This window comes from Pyrgilauda ruficollis, unplaced genomic scaffold (assembly GCF_017590135.1).
Source record: "Pyrgilauda ruficollis isolate IOZ18807 unplaced genomic scaffold, ASM1759013v1 scaffold75, whole genome shotgun sequence".
Lineage (NCBI taxonomy): Eukaryota > Metazoa > Chordata > Aves > Passeriformes > Passeridae > Pyrgilauda > Pyrgilauda ruficollis.
The window spans coordinates 507822-526679 of record NW_024529377.1 but is presented as its reverse complement, the minus strand read 5'-3'; the positions used below and the strand labels follow the sequence as shown (position 1 = coordinate 526679).

General features: G+C 40.9%; 1 protein-coding gene across 1 annotated transcript in view; it reads left to right on the top strand.

The window, feature by feature from the left end:
* KIAA1958 (KIAA1958 ortholog) overlaps positions 1 to 18858 on the top strand; it is a 75622-nt gene that overhangs the window by 38008 nt on the left and 18756 nt on the right. Inside the window, exon 3 of the mRNA XM_041486317.1 lies at positions 3519 to 3536. Within this exon, the coding sequence (XP_041342251.1) occupies positions 3519 to 3536 (18 nt within the window). The remainder of the gene's footprint in view (positions 1 to 3518; positions 3537 to 18858) is intronic.

Here is an 18858-nt window from a genome sequence, read left to right as displayed (position 1 = left end):
AGAGACAGCAGTCTCCTGGCAGCAGTCTTACTAGAGATGTAGATTCAGGTATATACACTTCTTGCACGAAACCATTCACGAGTATTCATAGTGAAAGTAGATTGGTATGTGAGATGTTTGGGGATGGGCTTTCAGTTGAATTCCTGCAATAAAAGGTGCATAGGCTTGTTGATCCTGTGTAATAGAGGAAGGTGAAAGAATTATTATTTCCAGGCAATCTGTGAAAGTTATTTTTCTGCAGCTAGGAAGGAAAGAAAAGGACTATTGCAGATGGGCCCTAGCAGTTTTTAAGGATTAATTTTGTAAAGCATGCCAAATTTAGCTGATAAACAGTTGAGAATATTCACTGGAGTTCTGCATTGAGGAATTGCATCACTGAGAATTATTGACTCTTCCTTTAAATATATATTTTTCATTCTAATTACTATAGCACAAACAGTATTAAGGAAGATGGTGTGTGATACCCAAAGGCTAAGTCCCATTTCAATGAATGGTTGTGTTCTGGAGCATCACAGTTCATTTCAGACCTAGGAATATACCCTGTCTCCCATTACTCTAACATGAGACTCAGAAAAGCAAAAAATAGAATGCACAATGAAAAGTCGAAAGGAATCATTTTTGCAAGCCAACATAATTGAGATACTATGTTCTCCCTTTCTCTGGGGTGTCTTAAATAGGCAACTGTTCTGTGTGAGGTGCTCTGTTTTATGATGCTGTTATATAAAAGAATAAAAGAACACCTCTGCTGGTCCCAGCTGTCTTGAAAATATACAGGGGAAAAAAAACCAAAACAATTGGACACATCTGTACTGAACTTTAATTTTAGGAAATAGCTTATTTAACATGGTGCTTTTGATAAGAGATCAGTTCCTTTGTGTGATCTTTGCAATTGTTTCATTTTAGAGCTATTTTCAGCTTATGATTTGTGAATCTTTAAGACAAGAGAAACAAGGGTCAGATTTGGATCTGCAGAGGAGATGCAACACGAGCCAAGAGAGATGCTGATCCTGGAAAGGCTTCAGACAGTCACTTTACTTTTGCACTTCAGATGGGATGCTGGCAGAAAAAGGGAACACAGGTCTTTATGGTTTAGATCAGGACACTTTCTGAGTGATTTTCCGCTTTGTGTGAGGCTGGCTAAACAGGGTCTAGAAAGTGATCATTCCCCTGTTTTGGTAGTGGTGAGACCACACCTCAAATCCTGTAGTCAGTTTTGGGCTCTGCAGTCCAAGAAAGATGTTGAGATGCTGGAACATGTCCAGATAAGGGCAACAAATCTGGGAAAGGATCTGGAACACAAGTCTGATGAGGAGCAGCTAAAGGAACTGGTGTTGTTTAGCTTGGGCAGCCAGGTAGGTGGTGGTCTCTTCTTCCAGGCAAGTGACAGCATGAGAGGAAATGGCCTCAGGCTGCACAAGGGGAGGTTATGGTTGAAGATTAGAGAAAATTTCGTCATCTAAGGGGCTATAAAGCATTGGAACAGGCTACCCAGGGAAGTGGTACAGTCATCATCCCTGTGAAACAGTGTAGATATGGTGCTTGAGGACATGGTTTAGTACTGAACATGGTGATTGTACTGGGGGGGGGGATGGTCTTGATATCTTAAAGGTCTTTTCCAAGACCTTTCCATAGACTCCTTAATGATTTTATGATTCAATGACTCTATACCTACAGAAGGACTACTTCACATTTGTATTCAAGATCTAAGGTTTTAATAGCAGTAGACCTTGAGGAAAGCTGTTTTCACTGTCTCAGTGATGGGAATATGCATAAGCTATTCTGTGAAGCCAGCATGCAGTGACCACTCATTTATGCCATTTTCTTCATACCTAAATCATATCACTCTTAGTAAGTCTTCTGTCATGTCATCTCATCTCTTTTTTGGTGCTTGCAGTGAACCTAGAATCTGCTTGAGCATGAAACAGATCTGAGTGTATTTTCTATCTCTCTAAGCAAGAGAAAAATTTGGAATACAGAAATCCTTGTTTGAATATTTCCAGAAAAGAAAACAGAAGCAAGATGATATTTTAGGTATTTTATCATGGCTGGCACAGCACAGAGCAGTGCTTACTAAAACATTCAGATCCTGGAAACAGTGAAACATGATGAAATCTATCTTTCTTTGATAAAGTATGCTTAAATGAAGCACATGCTCATTCCAGGAAGTGTTGAAACAGGCTATTAACTCAAAGCCTCAAGAGAGAGAAAGTGGAACGGCTGCTTTCCCTGGTGACTTGTTCTTGCTGGGGCACTCCACAGAATGGTCACAGGAAAGCTGCTTTCAGCACTGGTTGTTTTGAACAGCTTAAATGTGGCTGGTGGTCTCTGTGGAGCGGTGTGGCAAAACTGTGTTTTCATTTCCCAAATAAGTCTACTTTTGTCTGGAGCCCAGCAATGCTGTCCTTTAAAAATGAAAAGATGCTGCTGATCACACAAATGTTGTGCTAGACACAGCAATTCCCAGGTCATGGTTCCCAATGAATCATGCCCATTGTGGCAGTGGGGGTAGGCCTTTCTGTATACATGTCTTTTTAAAAGTGCTGTTGAGGACCCTGCTGAGTCTGATTAAAACTTTGTGTTATTAAAATTTTGCTTAATTATACTTGATCATTAAGTGCATTGGCTGCATCTTACTTCTAATATATACCCATTAATCCCTTTAACTCTGAATGAACGGTAAATGCACATACACACAGAGAAAGTCTGCATGTGTTCCTGTTGATTAAACTGAGGGTGACTATCACAATGGCACTGTGCTCTGTTGTAGCTTTTCATTAACTTCATAGGTCTTCATGATAAAAACATCACTTGAAATCATACAATGATAGATTAATAATATTTAATCAATTGCTTTCTGCTTTGCACTTGGGAAGGAAAAAATGAAAGAACAAAGCTGATTTTCTGTTTTGTTCAGAGAAGGAAAAAATGTATTCTGAGCTATTCTACCCCAGGCCACATCACCTCAGTTCAACAGCTGAATAATTAGTGCTATATTATTTCAATCAGGAGACCTGTACCCAAAGATCAAGCCTGTGAAAAATAAGGATGTTCATCTCTGAACCTTGAACAGCTTGTTTTGATTTTATGTTTACACTCATTTCTCTTTTCACTGGGTATGTGCCAATCTCTGCTTTCTGACTGGTCAAGCATAGCAGTATAAATGAGCCAGAGAAGCATTGATGGTTTTGTATGGGAGCAATTTCATTCTGTCCACACCTTGGAGCACTCTCCTGGTTGTTACAGGCTCTGTCCTTCAGTTGACGTGCCAGATTATGGAGTTTCTTTCTGTCCTTTGCTCTTGGCAGATGGAGTGTTGCCATTTGTTTGGGACTTAATTTCTCTTATGACTATAAATACAAGGAAACAAAATAACAGACAGGAACACTATTCCTAGCATTACAAAACAGTATTCATGCCTATATGTTGACAGGCATTTTGGTTTTTTGCTAACATTTTATTTTTCCTCTCTGTATATAAAGAATTGGCTTTATGCCTCTGTTTCTCTCCCCTCCAGAAAGCTTACAGCTTGACAATAAGTTGTCCCATTACCATTCACTTACAGAATTGTTAAATACATCAGACTGTTTATTGTGCTGGTGTATATTAAAATAGCCAGTATAACACGTCCATAATTATATCCATTAAACTATGCCCCATGTCACCTCTTATATTAATTGGTTCATGTCAGTTTTAGCATGAACTCATTCAGTAGGAGGGGACCTGATTGTTCATATAGAAGAACAAATTATTTTTATGGAAATAACAATCCTGACAGGTAAATTTTGACAGTGTAAATACAGAAGAGAAATAATAACAATATTCTGAGCAGCAGAGAGGTATGTGATTTGTGTATGCTCTCCTGAGTGTGTACATAGCTAGAAAACATCTGAAACTCCTCATTTTACTTAAGAAGACTTTACTCAAGTAAAGCTGCAAAATGCGACTAAATATTTACTCAGTCAAACTATGATAAATGAGGTTTAAACACGTATTCAAGGACAGAAGGAAATTAATTGTGCCATGAACAACAGTCCGGCTATTGATTAATGTGCTTCTCTTGCAGGTTTGTCTCCTCACTGTGCAAAATTTCTGGCTGCTCCTGCACCTCCTGGGAGCTTTTGTCTTGGCAAATGCCTGGGCATGCCATCGCTAATCTGGAATAAAGTGGTCTTTGGTCAGCCAGTGTGTGTGAGCAGCTGCCTGTCACAGTATCTACTGCTTGATGGCTGTTGTCCTTCCGAAAGCTGGGATGTATTCATGCCTCTGCCCTCTGCCCAGCTTTGAGTCTTCCCCAGTCTTGTAGGACCTTTGCATTTTAAACTTCCATCCTTTTAATGTGATGAGAGTTGTGTTTGTAAAGGTTAAAATAAAGCCCAGTTGTCATTTTTCTAGAGTGTGAGGAGGAGAGAATTCAGCGCAAAACAGAAAAGCAGGCTAAAAATCTACCTTATAAGCTGTTTCACTTGAAGTGTTAGACTTCATTCTCTCTGGAGAGCTGCATGAAGAGCTACTCCTCAAATTCTGCTTTCTGAGCCAATGAAGACAAAAGAAATATGTGTATACAAAGTGTGCACAGATATTCCCAATGCAGGTTTGTAAATTGTGAGCTCTTCATAGAATTTATGCCTGTTGTAGATTGCTTTATTCCTGCTGGACAAGATACAGTGAAAGGTAAAAACAAATTGGTCTGACTGGGCAGAATCACCAGCAGAGAATTTCAGAAATGGTACATCAAGATCTCTAACAAGGCAGTTGGAGTACTTTACTAAATTAAAGATGGTAGGAGAAAAAATATTGAAATGCAGTTCTTTGGGGCACATGTGCTGCAATCTGTATTACCTGAAGTAAATGCCATAACCTGCCAACACATTTTCTCTTCCTCTGGCTGAACTAGTAGATAGTTCAGACAGAACAGAAAGGAGTACTTTTTTATTCACTACCAATGGCACTTTAATAAAATAGAGGAAAAATGTCTGCAGTCTTTAATAAGCAATATATCAACCAAGTACTGTCAGCCTGTGTAGAGTTTCACAGTATGATTTATTATGTTAATTACAGTCATGTGGGCCTCATGCTCTTAAGTCTGAAACTGCTCACATTCTCAGCTTGATTTAAGAATATGCTTTGGCCAAGACTTAAAGTGCAGCTTATTATGATTAATGTAATAAAATATTTATTACATTCTCCTTTTCTTTGTTTCTCTGCTTGCTGCCCCAGTTAGACTGACTCATTTTGAAACACTGATATAAATTAGATTTCAGATGATGAAGATTCTCATCTGGTTTTAATCTCTCTCTTTGGTGTTATGTTTTTTTCATATCCTTTGTTCTTACTCTCTCTTCTCGCCCCCTCATCTTTATTTCTCTCCCATATTTCCCAGTTCTGCTTCTTAGCTGCTGTCTAGAGTGAACCAAAAGCAGGCAAACTTTATAGCCCTGGCTCATTCCTTCCAGACGTCTTGCATTGCTTTCTCCGCTATGCTTATTGAAGGTTTTTCTTAAATGTGATGACATTAAAACTGGTGTTACACTGTAGCTGAGAACATGCTAAGCCTCTGGTGAAATGATGTGGCATGTTCTGCATAATTCTTCTTAGAGAAGACTGAACTGAAAGGGCCCTGTTTCTCATTCTTCTTCCACAGGGCTCTCAGCTGCAGAGAGGCGCAAAATTCCAGTGTGCCAAATATTCCAAAGTGCTATATAAATTTATACCTGTGATTTTGTGCAAACCAGCCCAGTAGTTAAATTTCTGGCTAAAAAATCATTGCTTCTAAGATCTGCTTACACATCTACAAATCTGGATTTGTAGGAGCATGTAGGAGCATGACAGAAAGATGGAAAACTTTACAAAAATGTTGTTTCTTGGTTTTGTTATGCCAGAAATGGATCTTTTGCCATGAGAATGGTATAATTTTCAAACTATAAACTTGATTCAATAAAGGAAGTGTGTCTCAGGTCTTTATGGTTTTACTCTCCTCATTTTTGTTTTTTTCTTCATGTTTTCTTTCCTCTTTTCAGCTTTTGAATCAAGCTACTGTATACATATAAATATGATTCAGTTCCACCTTCTATACAGATAATGACTTAGTCCAGCTGATTTCTACATATGCAGATACTTAAGTATAGGGACAACAATCCAGAACACAGTTAAAATATGCTTTGTGGAATTGGAAACTTACTTGGGAGAAAAACTGATACTCTGCTGAGTATATGTATGCAACACTTTCCAGAGTCATGCTGAGCCAGGTCCTCTTTGAAGAGGAGTGCATCCCTTCTGCTGTGCATCACCCAGCTTCCAGTTCTCAGGGTAGTGTAGAGCATTACCATCATTTCTTTACTTGCTTCTGCCACAAAGCATTAAGTGGCCAACATACTTTGAAGGGGCAACTTTTCTTTATGTTGCTACAAAGTCCTGTGTTAAAACAAACAAACAACAACAACAACAAACCAAAACAAAAAAAACAAACAAACAAACAAAAAACACACACACACACAAAAAGAAAAACCACCTGTTTAATTTAATCTGAAGAAAATAATTGTCAAAAAGTGTCTCTTTTCTTTATCTTTAAACTGAAACCAGTACCTGGAGTTTTCTAATGGTGTTAGCCATTAACTATTTGGAAATTATTAGACTATTATATGGCTGAATACAAAGATGCATGCTCAACATACAGCTGACAGTAGCTTCACATTATAGGTAAAGTTTTCCCACTTACCAATTCCAGCAGCATTCCAATTTCACCAAACTACCTGGTTTGTTAAACCAGAGCTCTGAAAGAGCAGAAATTATATCTTAGACAGAATCTTATCTGAATATTGTTGAAGGAAGTTTAGTCAGTTATTTTGAAAGGAATGGAGTTTCACATTTTCAAAAAAGTTTTCTAATGGTTTTGGGTTTGTTGTATTGAAGATTCTAAGTGTGGCTTTTATATCTTCCACCTCTATGAAGAGCTGTGTGCCTAAATGTCAATATAAAGGTCCAAATACTTTATTTTTATATTCCTTCTGTAAAGGTAGTAGGTATGGAAAAACTAGTGGGATGAGACATGGCAGGTAGACCTGGAGATGGTTGCAGGGTAAGTTACAGGCCTGGTGAGTGGCTTGGAATGGGCCAAATAAAATAGCAGATTCCACTCCAGCTGCCAGCTGAGTATATTTTGCCTGTACATCACCTAAGTGCCAGATATATGGGTTTCTCAAAATATTTTCTGTTTCTGCTGTTCTCCATGTTGTGTCCAAGCTGTAGCATCCTGCTTCGCAGTGTTGCATTGTTGGGCAAGCCTGGGAAAGCTGGAGTTGGTATACGTCTTCCTGTCAAATGAAGGTTGAATCTGGGTAAATATCCCACTGTACAGAGGAAATACATCCCATTTTGCATTGCAGCAGTTCATGCCAGTGCATCTCAGAACAGCTTCAGAAGGAGATAGGGAACTCTGTGGCCTCGTACCACAGAAATACCACTGAAATTTTTCAGTGGAAAAAGGGAAATGCAAGGTAAAACTAGAATGCAGCACTTCTCTTTTCCACTACCATGATGAAACCAAAACCAGACAACTAAATGAAGTGAACCAGCAGGAACAATTTTTATTTAGAAAACACATTTTTAGAACCTTTTTGCTGGAATGACTCAGATGTCACATGCATCAGGTGGAGAAGGAAGATAGCTTTGTAAAAATTGGAGTTCCCAGGGTGCTGCTGTTTTTCACTTTTCATTAGCATTTGCTCTATCCACTGCAAAAACCCCAGACTGGTGAGACGGTCAGTCATAGGAGAACATAACTTCTTAATCCCTTGTCATAGCTACAGGTTTTCTGACATCTAAGAATTGTGCAGAAGTCCCATTAATATTGATATGTATTTTGTTGTTGGCTTTGCCAGCAGTCAAACTATGTCTCAAATCTTTTGAAGCTGTTGTGAAAAAGTAGTGAAAGAGCACAAACTGGAAATCAGCTCTAGTGTCTGAGTAAGCATTCATTATCAGGCCATTCTATAACTTGCAAAAAATGTACAGGTGACTAAAGTTTATTTTTGTGACTTTACTTCATGGAGATACCAATGAATAAATATTCCCATACTAATTTGTTTGCAGTCTATGTCCTTTTTCCTTTGATATAATCTAAAGCTTTATAATTTTAGAATCATAAAACATTTTGCAGATAATTTCATTGGAGCAGGTTAACTGAATAGAAGTATATATTTTTTTTGCCAAAAACATAGTGTCTTTCATAAGTGGATATAAATTAATTCTCCAATACTACAGATTTTACATGCTAATGAAAGCCTTTTCTGAAAATGTTAAAATAGAGCTTAACATTTTAAATGTTAAAGTAGAGTTTAGCTTAATATAGTGGGAACAGGAAACTTTATCTGTTAAACAGAATTTTTAACTGTTAAAAGTTGTTTGATGGCAGGGCAGAAATTCAAGAAGAAATTCAAGAAGCAATTTCTTCTACTTAATCTCAGGATGTTTCTGCAAATGTTTAGAGGCACTTCTCTTGTGGACACGTTCTGCTCTTACCTTCACCCTCATTTTTGGCAGCAAGACATGAGAATGGTATTCACTGGTTTATTCTTGTGATATGGTGAAAACCATCTGTCAGCTGAGTTTGGCATGAAGAACAAGTACTAATATTCCAGGATGCCGTGGTATGACAGTGGCATTCAGCTGGTTCTGACAGGGTAGCAGTAGCACGGCTTCTAGGGGGGCACATTTCTCAGAGGCTCATGCAGCTGTTCCCCATTGTGACTTGACCATAACTCCCTCATACAACAGCGTGACTGTAGATTTGAGAGTGTTGTTTGCCTGGAGATACCTTCTTAAAACAAGATGGGACAGGGGAAAAAGGTAGGAGCAGTCTGTGGTTTACTTGAACGGTTTTAATGGGCTACATATTGCCACGGCCCGAAGGCTGGATATCACTACTTTTCAGTAACTGCAAAACAGGGGCAAGAGCCAACCTACAAGTGCTGGGGAGTGGAGAGAGGGCACTTTGCTCTGGAATAGAGATATGTGGTGCTTTGTGTGTGGTTAACTATGCTTTTTCACTTGAATAAAAGCATATTGGTGGAAGCAGATCTGCTGCAGAGACACTTTCTTAGGCAGGACAAAAATTTGGCAGAGAAGACTTCAGCTGGTGATGTGATTACCACCAAGAAAACCCACCTTACTTTTAATGTACATCTGTGAGATCTCACTGCTTACCATATGCAGAGTTTAAGATTTTTTGCAATAATAACTCAGGTTTGTGACTCCCACTGATGTGCAAATGTTCTCTGAAAATTAACAATCTGTATCTGTCTGTCATGAAAGCAAGTGCCTTTCCTCCTGCCATATGTAATTACAGAGGTTACGTCCTTTTCAGGGAGTCCAAGTGTGTGTATGTGTGTGAGCTGAAATTAAAACAAGTCTGAGTTTGATAACTGTGCTGATAATATTAGGTCTTGGCTGTGTTAAAATCAGATTATGAAAAGATCAGAAAACAGCTGTTCCTCTGTGGGAGAGATCATCTGATCATTGTGGGCTAGCCTGGGACATCCGCTCCCACTAGGTTGTCTGTTTAATCCCTGCCTGGTCACTTTATCTCTTTCACTTCATTTGAACTAGAACATCTTAAGTACTCATCACCTTTTCAAACTCATAGTGGGGAGTTTACCCTGGACCCCCCAGTAAGGTGGGTTTTACTGTCTTTTTCTGCCACACTCTGGTTTTCTTGGAAATGAAATTGTGGTGTGGGATATGATAAGAAACACAAGACCTACAGCCAGCTCCTTTGTGCAGTGATGTAGCTGAGGGGGCAGGAGCTCAGGAAATGTATCTCCAATTCATTTTTTTATGCTTCTGCTTGTAATCTGTAAAACAGGAATAACAGCACTACTAGTTCAAAAGACTGCATTATGACAAAGAAAAGACACTAAGGGTAGCTTGGCTTCATAGATCTATGATGACAATAATTTTTGGTTGATGGTTCTGACCAACCAGCTGAGAGAAATTAGACTGTAACACAAGAGTATTTGTATTCCTCAAGCCTAACAACAGAGACATACAGAAGGCTATAAGAAAGGTGAAAGCATATGTAACACCTCCCCATTCTTCTATCCCTCATCACTTTGCAGCATGGGGATGTTCTGATATAGAGGTGTTTTCTAGGAGCACTTGGTGGCTTTTTTTTCTGTGCTTTTACCCAGTTTTGGAACCCATGGATATTGAAGAGTTGATGATACACTTGAGTAGTGGAGGTTCAAGAGCAAATAGGCTTATTTTGCAGTAGTCAATGAACTAATGTGGGTCCCCACCAGTGTTTCCAGTACTTTCTACCAGCTCCACAGAGCATTAAAAAGAGCTTTGGTCTGTATTCAGCTAGATCAGCAAGGTGAGACAAAGCAAATATCTGGGAACTGTTACATGGGAAACTCGCCGCATTTGTGACATGCTACATGATACACCACCAATATTTGAGTGGTCTTGTATGAAGAGAATAATCCATTACTATTACTTCAGCCTGGATTCACAGCCAAAGCAGAGGTGGCTCTCCTGATGTGGCTGCAGGAAAACCTGACCCATTCTTTTTTAGCGTTTCCCACCTGCCTTGTGAAGTAGCACACAACAAACCAGTGCAGGAGTGTTTTGGGGTACTGTTTTCATGATGTAAGTTGGAGAATCTTTAATTCAGCATGGGTTTTATAACTGTTAGCTGCAGACAGGGCAATTTCCTTTGCAGATGAAGGAAAGATGTTGTAACATAAATGACTGAATGGGTATCACTGCTGTGTTGTGACAGGCTATCCTCTAAGAAGAAGTGATTGATGACATTTATAAAACTGAGCCATTATATGTGCTGTTTATATTGAAATAGAACTTAGGATGTGGGCTGTCAGTCAAAGCAATGATTACTTACACAGTTCTATAACAAGTGGTGGTGGGTGCAGTGAACAAAATACTAGAGTAAATGTTTGCTTTGGAGCTTTGAACAGGGCTGTCTCTTTTTTTCCAGCCTGCATCTAGCCACACTAAAAGCTAGATGGATCTAAAAGGATCTATTATGTACATTGCCTAGAGCATGAGGCTTCACTGCAGGCTTCAAGGAGCTCTTTGATACTGACATCAGTATTAAAATGAGTCTCTGAATCAGGCAGGTGACCTTTCTTTCTCCCCTGGAGCGCAGTTCAAGCAAGCCTCAGTCCTTTGTGGCAGCATTTTTTCCTGCCTGCAGAAGCCCCCAAGGCCTCAGTTGCAGATGCCCACTTCTCTGTGCTTTGCAGAGGATTTGAGAAATCCCCTCGATGAGTGAGTGGTGTGGATGCAGGATGCCTTTCTCTGAAGACACAGGACCTGCTCATGAGAGTATAAGCTCAGTCCTGCTTCTGTCCTGCTGGGAAGTCCTGGGGCAAGTCATTCCCTGTGGCTCTGTCTGCAGATGTGGTATGGAGGTGATTGGATGAACTTTCTTGAGAGGCACTCTGTAGATTGGTGGAAGGAGGAGCTGCCCAGCTCTGCACCAGTGTTTCCGCATCAGATGGAACACTGCAGGTGGGGTAGGGAAGGAGAGACTGCCTTCCTTTCCCTGCTGCCCTCTCCCCTGCTAATAGGCTTGCAGGGAAGAGAGAAGCAAGTGTCTGAAAACTGGTGCAAAGCCATGGGTGTGCTACACAGCCTGACATAAGCTTGACCTGATTGGCAGAGAGGCAATGGGAACTTCACCTGGTCTCATATCACTTTGTGTGTGTATCTCGGGTGGGAGACACCTGGAGAGGGTTGCTATGGCACTGCTAAAAGGATGGCAGGTTTTGCAATGAGACCAAATAGAAAAGGGCTTGGGGCTTTTTTTCCCCTCTTCTGCTTGTTAAGTGGAAGAGATACAAAAGTGTACCACATACAATTCCAGAAAATATTTAAATAATTGAGTTTTTCCTTCTTTGCATTTGTTTTTAATTTTCTAAAACCATTAAGATTTATTACATTCAGAATGACAGTTCCACCTGTATGTTTTAAGCTGCATTCTTGTTCAAACAGATAGTTTGCACATACCAAGAATAGAGTCCTTAAAAACACACATAGCTTATAAAGCTTTTCCTTTTTATGCTTCTCTTATGATCAGCCAGAAAATCAGCTGTCAGTAACAGCTATCATAGTGGTAGCATTTGAATATTGTGTTTTGATATGTCATTGATTGTAAGGATCTATGAGGATAGCCTGTTAAATATAAAATTTTTTCTAGAATTTGGTTTTTCTGCAAAATGAAAATACAATTGTACTTGTTCTGTCAAGGCAGAGTTTGATGACATAGAGAGGCTGTGTAATCATGGGTTTTTTCCATGTTTTCTGATGTGAACATATTGACTATATTTTCTTTATTCTTGTACATTTGTAAATTGTACATTGCTCTGTAGTAATTTTACCTGTCATTTCTCTTGGATGTGCTGCCTTATTTTGTACTGTACATTCTGACTATATTTATTTCACTCTTTAAATATGTGTCTGATTAAAGACAAATATTACTGTCATAAATATGATGCTTGAGTGCTTGAGCTCTTTTTTTTCCTAGGGGGAAAAAAAAAATAACCAGTACGACTTCTGATTTCACAAATGAAACAATTCAGTGTGGGCTTATTCCTGAGTCTGGACCTTGCACACAACATTGGAATCCAAGAAAATCCTTCTACCTTGCCTTTGTTGTAAAAAGCCTATTGCCTTTAATCTCAATGAATCAAACTATGCCCCAGTGTCATGAGGAGCTCACTTAGTTTTGTATCATGTAGTATGTCATTTGTTAAGCTGAAGTTGACTTTTCAGTGATGTGACAGGTATGTAAAAAAGTGTACCAGTGCTCTTTCTGAACTTGAGTTTCAGTTCCTTCCTTTTTGAGGAAATTTGTTTTAGGAAAAAGTGCTTCACATAAACTCACTGCTTCTACTTTCTTTTTTCTGTCCCCATTCTTCCTCTTCCAGACCAGGATGAGAGAGCAGCAGAGCTTAGCAGGGAGCAGAATGAGAAGACCATTCGCAGCACGCAGACGGCTCTCCGCAATTTCCGAGAATTCCTCATTTCCAAGTACCCCTCTGAGACCCGTGAGATCTATGTCATCCCCTGCAAGGAGCTTGATGCCTATCTTGCATCCTTCTTTGTGGACGCCAGACAAAAGGATGGGTCTGAATATGAGCCAAACAGTCTGGCCAACTATCAGTGTGGACTGGAGCGGTATCTCAAAGAGCACAGGTATGGATACAGTATTACAAGGGATAAGGAGTTCAAGAGGTCCCAGGAAGCACTAAAGCAAAAGCAGATAGAGCTGAGGTGTAAAGGCAAAGGAAACAAGCCACACAAATCCATGAAACTCACCTTTGCTGATGAGCTTATCCTGCGCAAAAGAGGCTTATTGAGCAGGTACAATCCTGAAGGGCTTCTGAACCTAGTGTGGCTGAACAACACTAAGGCGTTTGGACACTGCACGGGTTTCCATGGATCCACCCTCAAGTGGGGAGACATCCGGCTGCGGGTGACAGAGACTGGGTTGGAGTACCTGGAGTGGATGGGGCCAGACAATGGGGATGTGAGTACCAAGAGCAAGAGAGGTGGGACAGACTCGCGGGTGTACGCCACCCAGCACTCCCCGCAGACCTGCCCCGTGCAGGACTACAAGGAGTACGCCCAGCGGCGCCCTCCGGCCATGCGCTACGAGGATGCGCCTTTTTACCTGTCCATCAAACCCGTTGTCAACTTGGCTGCACTTCACTGGTACAATTGCCAAGCCCTGGGGAAAAACAAGCTTGCCAAGATGGTGAAGACAATGTGTGAGAAAGGGAACATCCCTGGCCGCAAGACCAACTTCAGCGTCTACCAGAGCTGCAGCACCCTCTCAGAAGCTCAGAGCAACCAGCTGGTGCTGATCTGCAATAACTTGAGCCAGCAGGCTGCCCAGTCCATGGCAAGCCACTCCAATACTGGCAACTTCATAGTGTCAGCATCCTATGACTCGTCATCTGACACAGCTTGAAAGAATACTGAACACTTTTTTCTTTTCCTTTTTGTTTCAAGCATTCAGTTTGTGCTCAATAATACACATCAGCTGTGATTGTACACTATTTCCCCTCTCAGCCCTCTCTCCAGTGTTAATTCACTTTATAAGAATATATAAACATATAATATATTTTTCTTTCTACAAATAAGTCAACAGAAATAGTTTAGTATTACTAACAGTATTTATAGTGTTAATGCAAAAATGAAAGGTACTTATGGGTTATAATACGAATGCAGATTTTAAAAGGATAGAAATGGTTCTCAGGCAACACAAGATAGACTGAAAATACCATTTTTAACATGCACACATTAATGAGTATAAATCCCCAGGGAGGCTTACGTAGCAATTCTGTTCTAAAGCATTTTTTCAACTTAGTATTGTAACATGACCTCCCATAGTGGAGGAGACAAACTTAACATTGGCTGGTGCTTCTTACCTGCTAGCTTATTCTTGATCAGCAAGACCAAGAAATAAGAAATACATCAATGTAAGTTCACAAAACCATTTACAGCATGTTTTGTCTGTTTTTATTATGTTTCCTGAGGCTCATTTACACTACAAAAATCCTGAAGTCAGCTAAATGCCATTTTTAACTTCTGGGTATGTTGATTTTCTGGGATCAAAATGTTGCTGGTGTTTATGTTAAAATGTATTGTTTTCAAAAATATGCAAAAGTATAATGGCAAAACCATTGTCGCACATAATTTTACCTCTTTAAGCGTAGGTTGTTGGTATTTTATCAGTGTGTGTATGTGATGTAAAATCTATTGACATAGAGCACTCTTTCAGTATTCTGGGAAAACGAGCAGTACAGAAAAATCTGCAATCTTACCCCAGCTGTATGGAAAAATGGCATCAACTACGTCTTAAGCCATTGTTTGAAATCCACAAAACAATAGGGAGTGTAATGATATTTCTACAGAAATTTTTAAAGAAATTCTGCAGAGAGGTAAAAAGCTGGATAGTTTTAAGTGCTAGAATACAGATTTAACTTATCTACACATCATCTGTTTCCATTGCAGATGATGGAAAATGTGCACATGAATCTGAAGGCCTTGAAAAAGCAAGTTCTACTGGTCTACTTTGTAATGTAGTTGTTCTACTACAAGTATGGGAAAAACACTAACAAATTCACTATTTCAGTGAACAGTTATAATTCTTGACACTTAAAATTAGGAACAGTACCTTTCAAGTAAATAAGCTCGGTTTAAGTTCCACAAGGATGTGCTAGGGCTGTGGTGAGGCTTTAGAAAAGTCTGCTGGGGTAATCGAGTGCCTGCTGAAGTCAGTGAAAGAGACAACCTTGGCTGACTTCCTCTGGGTATTGGACCAAATGGCCTTTGGAGAGGCTTTCTTGTTTTGCAGGTTTTAATTCTATGTTTCTTTGTGCTTGTTTGTCTGTATTTCTTCACATTCCTGAATATCCTTCAAATTCTTTAGATCTGCAACTGTGCAATGACTTTAATCATCACTAATTCCAAAGAAGAGATGAAAGAAAGGTAGCAAATAGAAACAGAAATAACCCACCTAGCACCTATAACCTTTTTTTTTCTGTGTTCCTAGAATGAAATGTTCCCGTGTGAGAGGGAGATGGCAGAGTGTCTGCACCTCACTTAAGCCTTACTTAAGGTATGTTTTGGGGATGAAATAGGTAGCGGATGTGGCACTGAAAAGTCTAAGGGCAGAGATTTCCACTATAATAAAAATCTGTCCTCCCAGGAAGCTTTATGCAGGTAACACAACCTGGCTGTGATCTATTTTTTTTTCCAGTTGTAGTAAGGCTGGTAAAAAGTCTGGTTTCCTGTGTCTGACACTCCATAGTAGTGTAGCCACCAGTTCTACAGTCTTCCATTTATGATCTGCTGTCTCTCAGGGTAGGTAGTGGATTGCTGGGCACATGCAGTTGTTCATATTATAGAGCCCTCCTTTTGTAACTTGGCTTTGGGACTTGAGGCCAAATTATGACTACTGAAGTGATTGCAAGCTGTGTCTGTGACTTTCAGTGCCATGGCATATCTGACTTGTCAGTGAAGGAGACAGAAGCACAGAGAGATTTCAGGTGAAGCCAGAAAGCCAGCTGCCCAGTTTCCAGATGAGGCCAGACATCTGATTGCTGTTTGTACTGCCTTGCCTTTTCCCAGCAGTGCTTTTAGTGTTACATTTTAGTGTTGATACAGCGAAAAAGCAAGACCAGTGTTGCTCTGGGATTTCTTTACTGTTGTCCACTGAGGACTCGTGCAGCAGCGCTTAGTATGTGCTGGAGTGTGAGCATTCCATGCCAAGGATCTCTCTCAAACTGCCAGATGAGAGCTCAGCCATGGAGCTGGCCTCTAGGGAAGTCTGGTTTCTCTTTCTCCCCATTGGTACTCATCTCAACACTTTCCAGTGACAGCTATTGCAGTATCTGACATAGCTCCCTAGATTTCCTTTCCTGTTCTGCAGTGAGGGGATGGGTATCAGCTGACCTTTGTGGGGCAGCAGATCTCTGTTTCCCACCTCTCCTCCGCTGCCCAGCCCACCCTTTGCTCTGAGGAGGCTGGTCACTGGCTGTACATGTGCTGTGCTGCAAGGAGCACTTCAAAGTGTTTCTTCACATCAGTGCTGTAATTCAGCCTCAACACAGATCTCAGAACACTGGCACTCCTTGGTTTTGAGCTGAGAAGTCAAAAGAAGCATTTCCCATGACTTTTTGACTCTACATGCTGCCTAAATTGTTTATTACCACAGTATTAGGATAGTTTGTGCTGATGTCCAGCAGCAGTGAGGCAGCATCTCTGGTACCCTTGCCTTAGTGGGGCACATGGGCAACCTTTGCTTGTCTGGTTAGGGAATAAGCATTGAAATATGTGTGCTTATTGTGATAGCCTCAATATTATCACGAGGGAGGCCAGGGCCCAGCTGGAATTAAATCTGGCCAAGGACATCAAGGACAACAAGAACAATGTCTGTAAATACATCAATAACAGAAGGAAAAGGAAGGATTATATGGGCCTGTTACTAAATGAAGGAGGGACCCTGGAAACAGAGGATGTAGAAAAGGCAGAATTACTGAACACTGCCTTGCAATGGTCTTTACTGGCAACACCAGCCCACAGGGATCTGTGACCCAGGAGACCAGGGTAAAGGAATGTTGAAAGGGGGACTTTCCCTTGGTCAAGGAAGGAAAAGTGTTGGAGAACACTTAGACTTCCACAAGTCCATGGACCTGATGGGATGCATCCACAAGTGCTTAGAGATTTGTGGACACCATAGCTGAGGCTGCTCATGATCGCCTTTGAAAGGTCATGGAGAGTGCCTGGGGATCAAGGAAAGCAAATGTTACCCCAGTGGTCAAAAGGAAAAAAATGGAGCCCAGGAAATTACTGGCTGCTTAGCCACACCCCAATCCCTGGAAAGGTGAGGAAGTGCCTCATTCTGGAGGGCACTTCTGTCCATAGGAGAAGGTGATCAGGATAGTCAGCATGGATGCACTAAAAGTAAATCGTGCTTGACCAACATGATTTGCCTTTTACAATTAAACAACTACGTGGATGGATGAGAGGAGAGCAGCAATCTTGTCTGCCTCAACTTCAGTGAGGCTTTCAACACTGTCTGGCAAACTCAGGAAGAGTAGACACTGAATGGGAGGACAGGGAGGTGGATTGAGAACTGGCTGAACAGCAGATCCCAGAATCATAATCAGTGTCACAGGCTCTAGTTAGAGGCCTGTCACTCATGGTGTCCCCCGAGGTCCAATAGTGGGCTCAGTCGTGTTTAATTTTTCCATCAATGACTTGGATGAAGGGACAGAGGCCTCAGCAATTTCAGTGACAACACAAAGCTGGGAGGAGTGGCCAATAGCCCCTTCTGAGCAGCCCTTCAGAAGGACCTCAGCAGCCTGGAGAGATGGGCACAGAGGAACCTTCTGAAATTCAGCAAAGGCAAATGCAGGGTCCTGCAGCTGGGGAGGAACAACTCCAGGCACCTGCTGGGAAGCAGCTCTACAGAGAAGGAGCTGGGGTCCTCTGGACACCAAGCTCTCCATGAGCCAGCAGTGGCCAAGAAGGCCAATGACATCCTTGGGTGCATTATGAAGAGCATTGTCAGCAGGCTGGGGCAGATGATCCTGCCCCTCTTCTCAGCCCTGGTGCAGCCTCACCTGGAATGCTGTGTCCAGTTCTGGGCTCCTCAGTACAAAAGAGACAGACATGGAGCTTTTGGAGCAGGTCCAGTAGAGGGCAACAAAGATGATTAAGGGAATGGAGCATCTCTCTAATCACACACAGGAACACATTGTCCAGGAAGACTCATCCTCACTGGAGATAGGCAAGAATTATATGGAAAAAATCCTGTGCCGCGTGCTTTAGGATGACCCTTCTTGAACATGGAGCTTGAAACAGATGACACACTGTGGTTCCTTCCAACTTTACCCATACTCTGATTCTGTGATTATAGGAATAGTTTTGTTCTGCTTTGTGATATCTGTAGTAGCTCCAGCAGTGATGATGGCAGACTGCCTTGGTAAGTTCTGGTGGGGCAGCCCCACTCAGACTATTTATTGAAGAAGTTAAACACATATGGACAGAATATGATACCCAAGTAATATAGTACAAAAATAAACTTAATTGTTTTGAAGGGCATTTAATACAACCTATTATTCAGTCATTATTTGTGGACAGTTAAAGGAATTGAGTGACCACAGTTTGTCTAATTACCATTTGTATTAAGGCTGTGAAAGGTTATGAACTGTCTGTGAGGGAGACTTTGTGTTTAAGCTGCTCTCGTGGTTTTGTCTAGTACTGGTAGGAGAGTACATATCCTAATCTCTTTACGTTTGGTGAAAGAGGACAACCAGTTATTTGCAG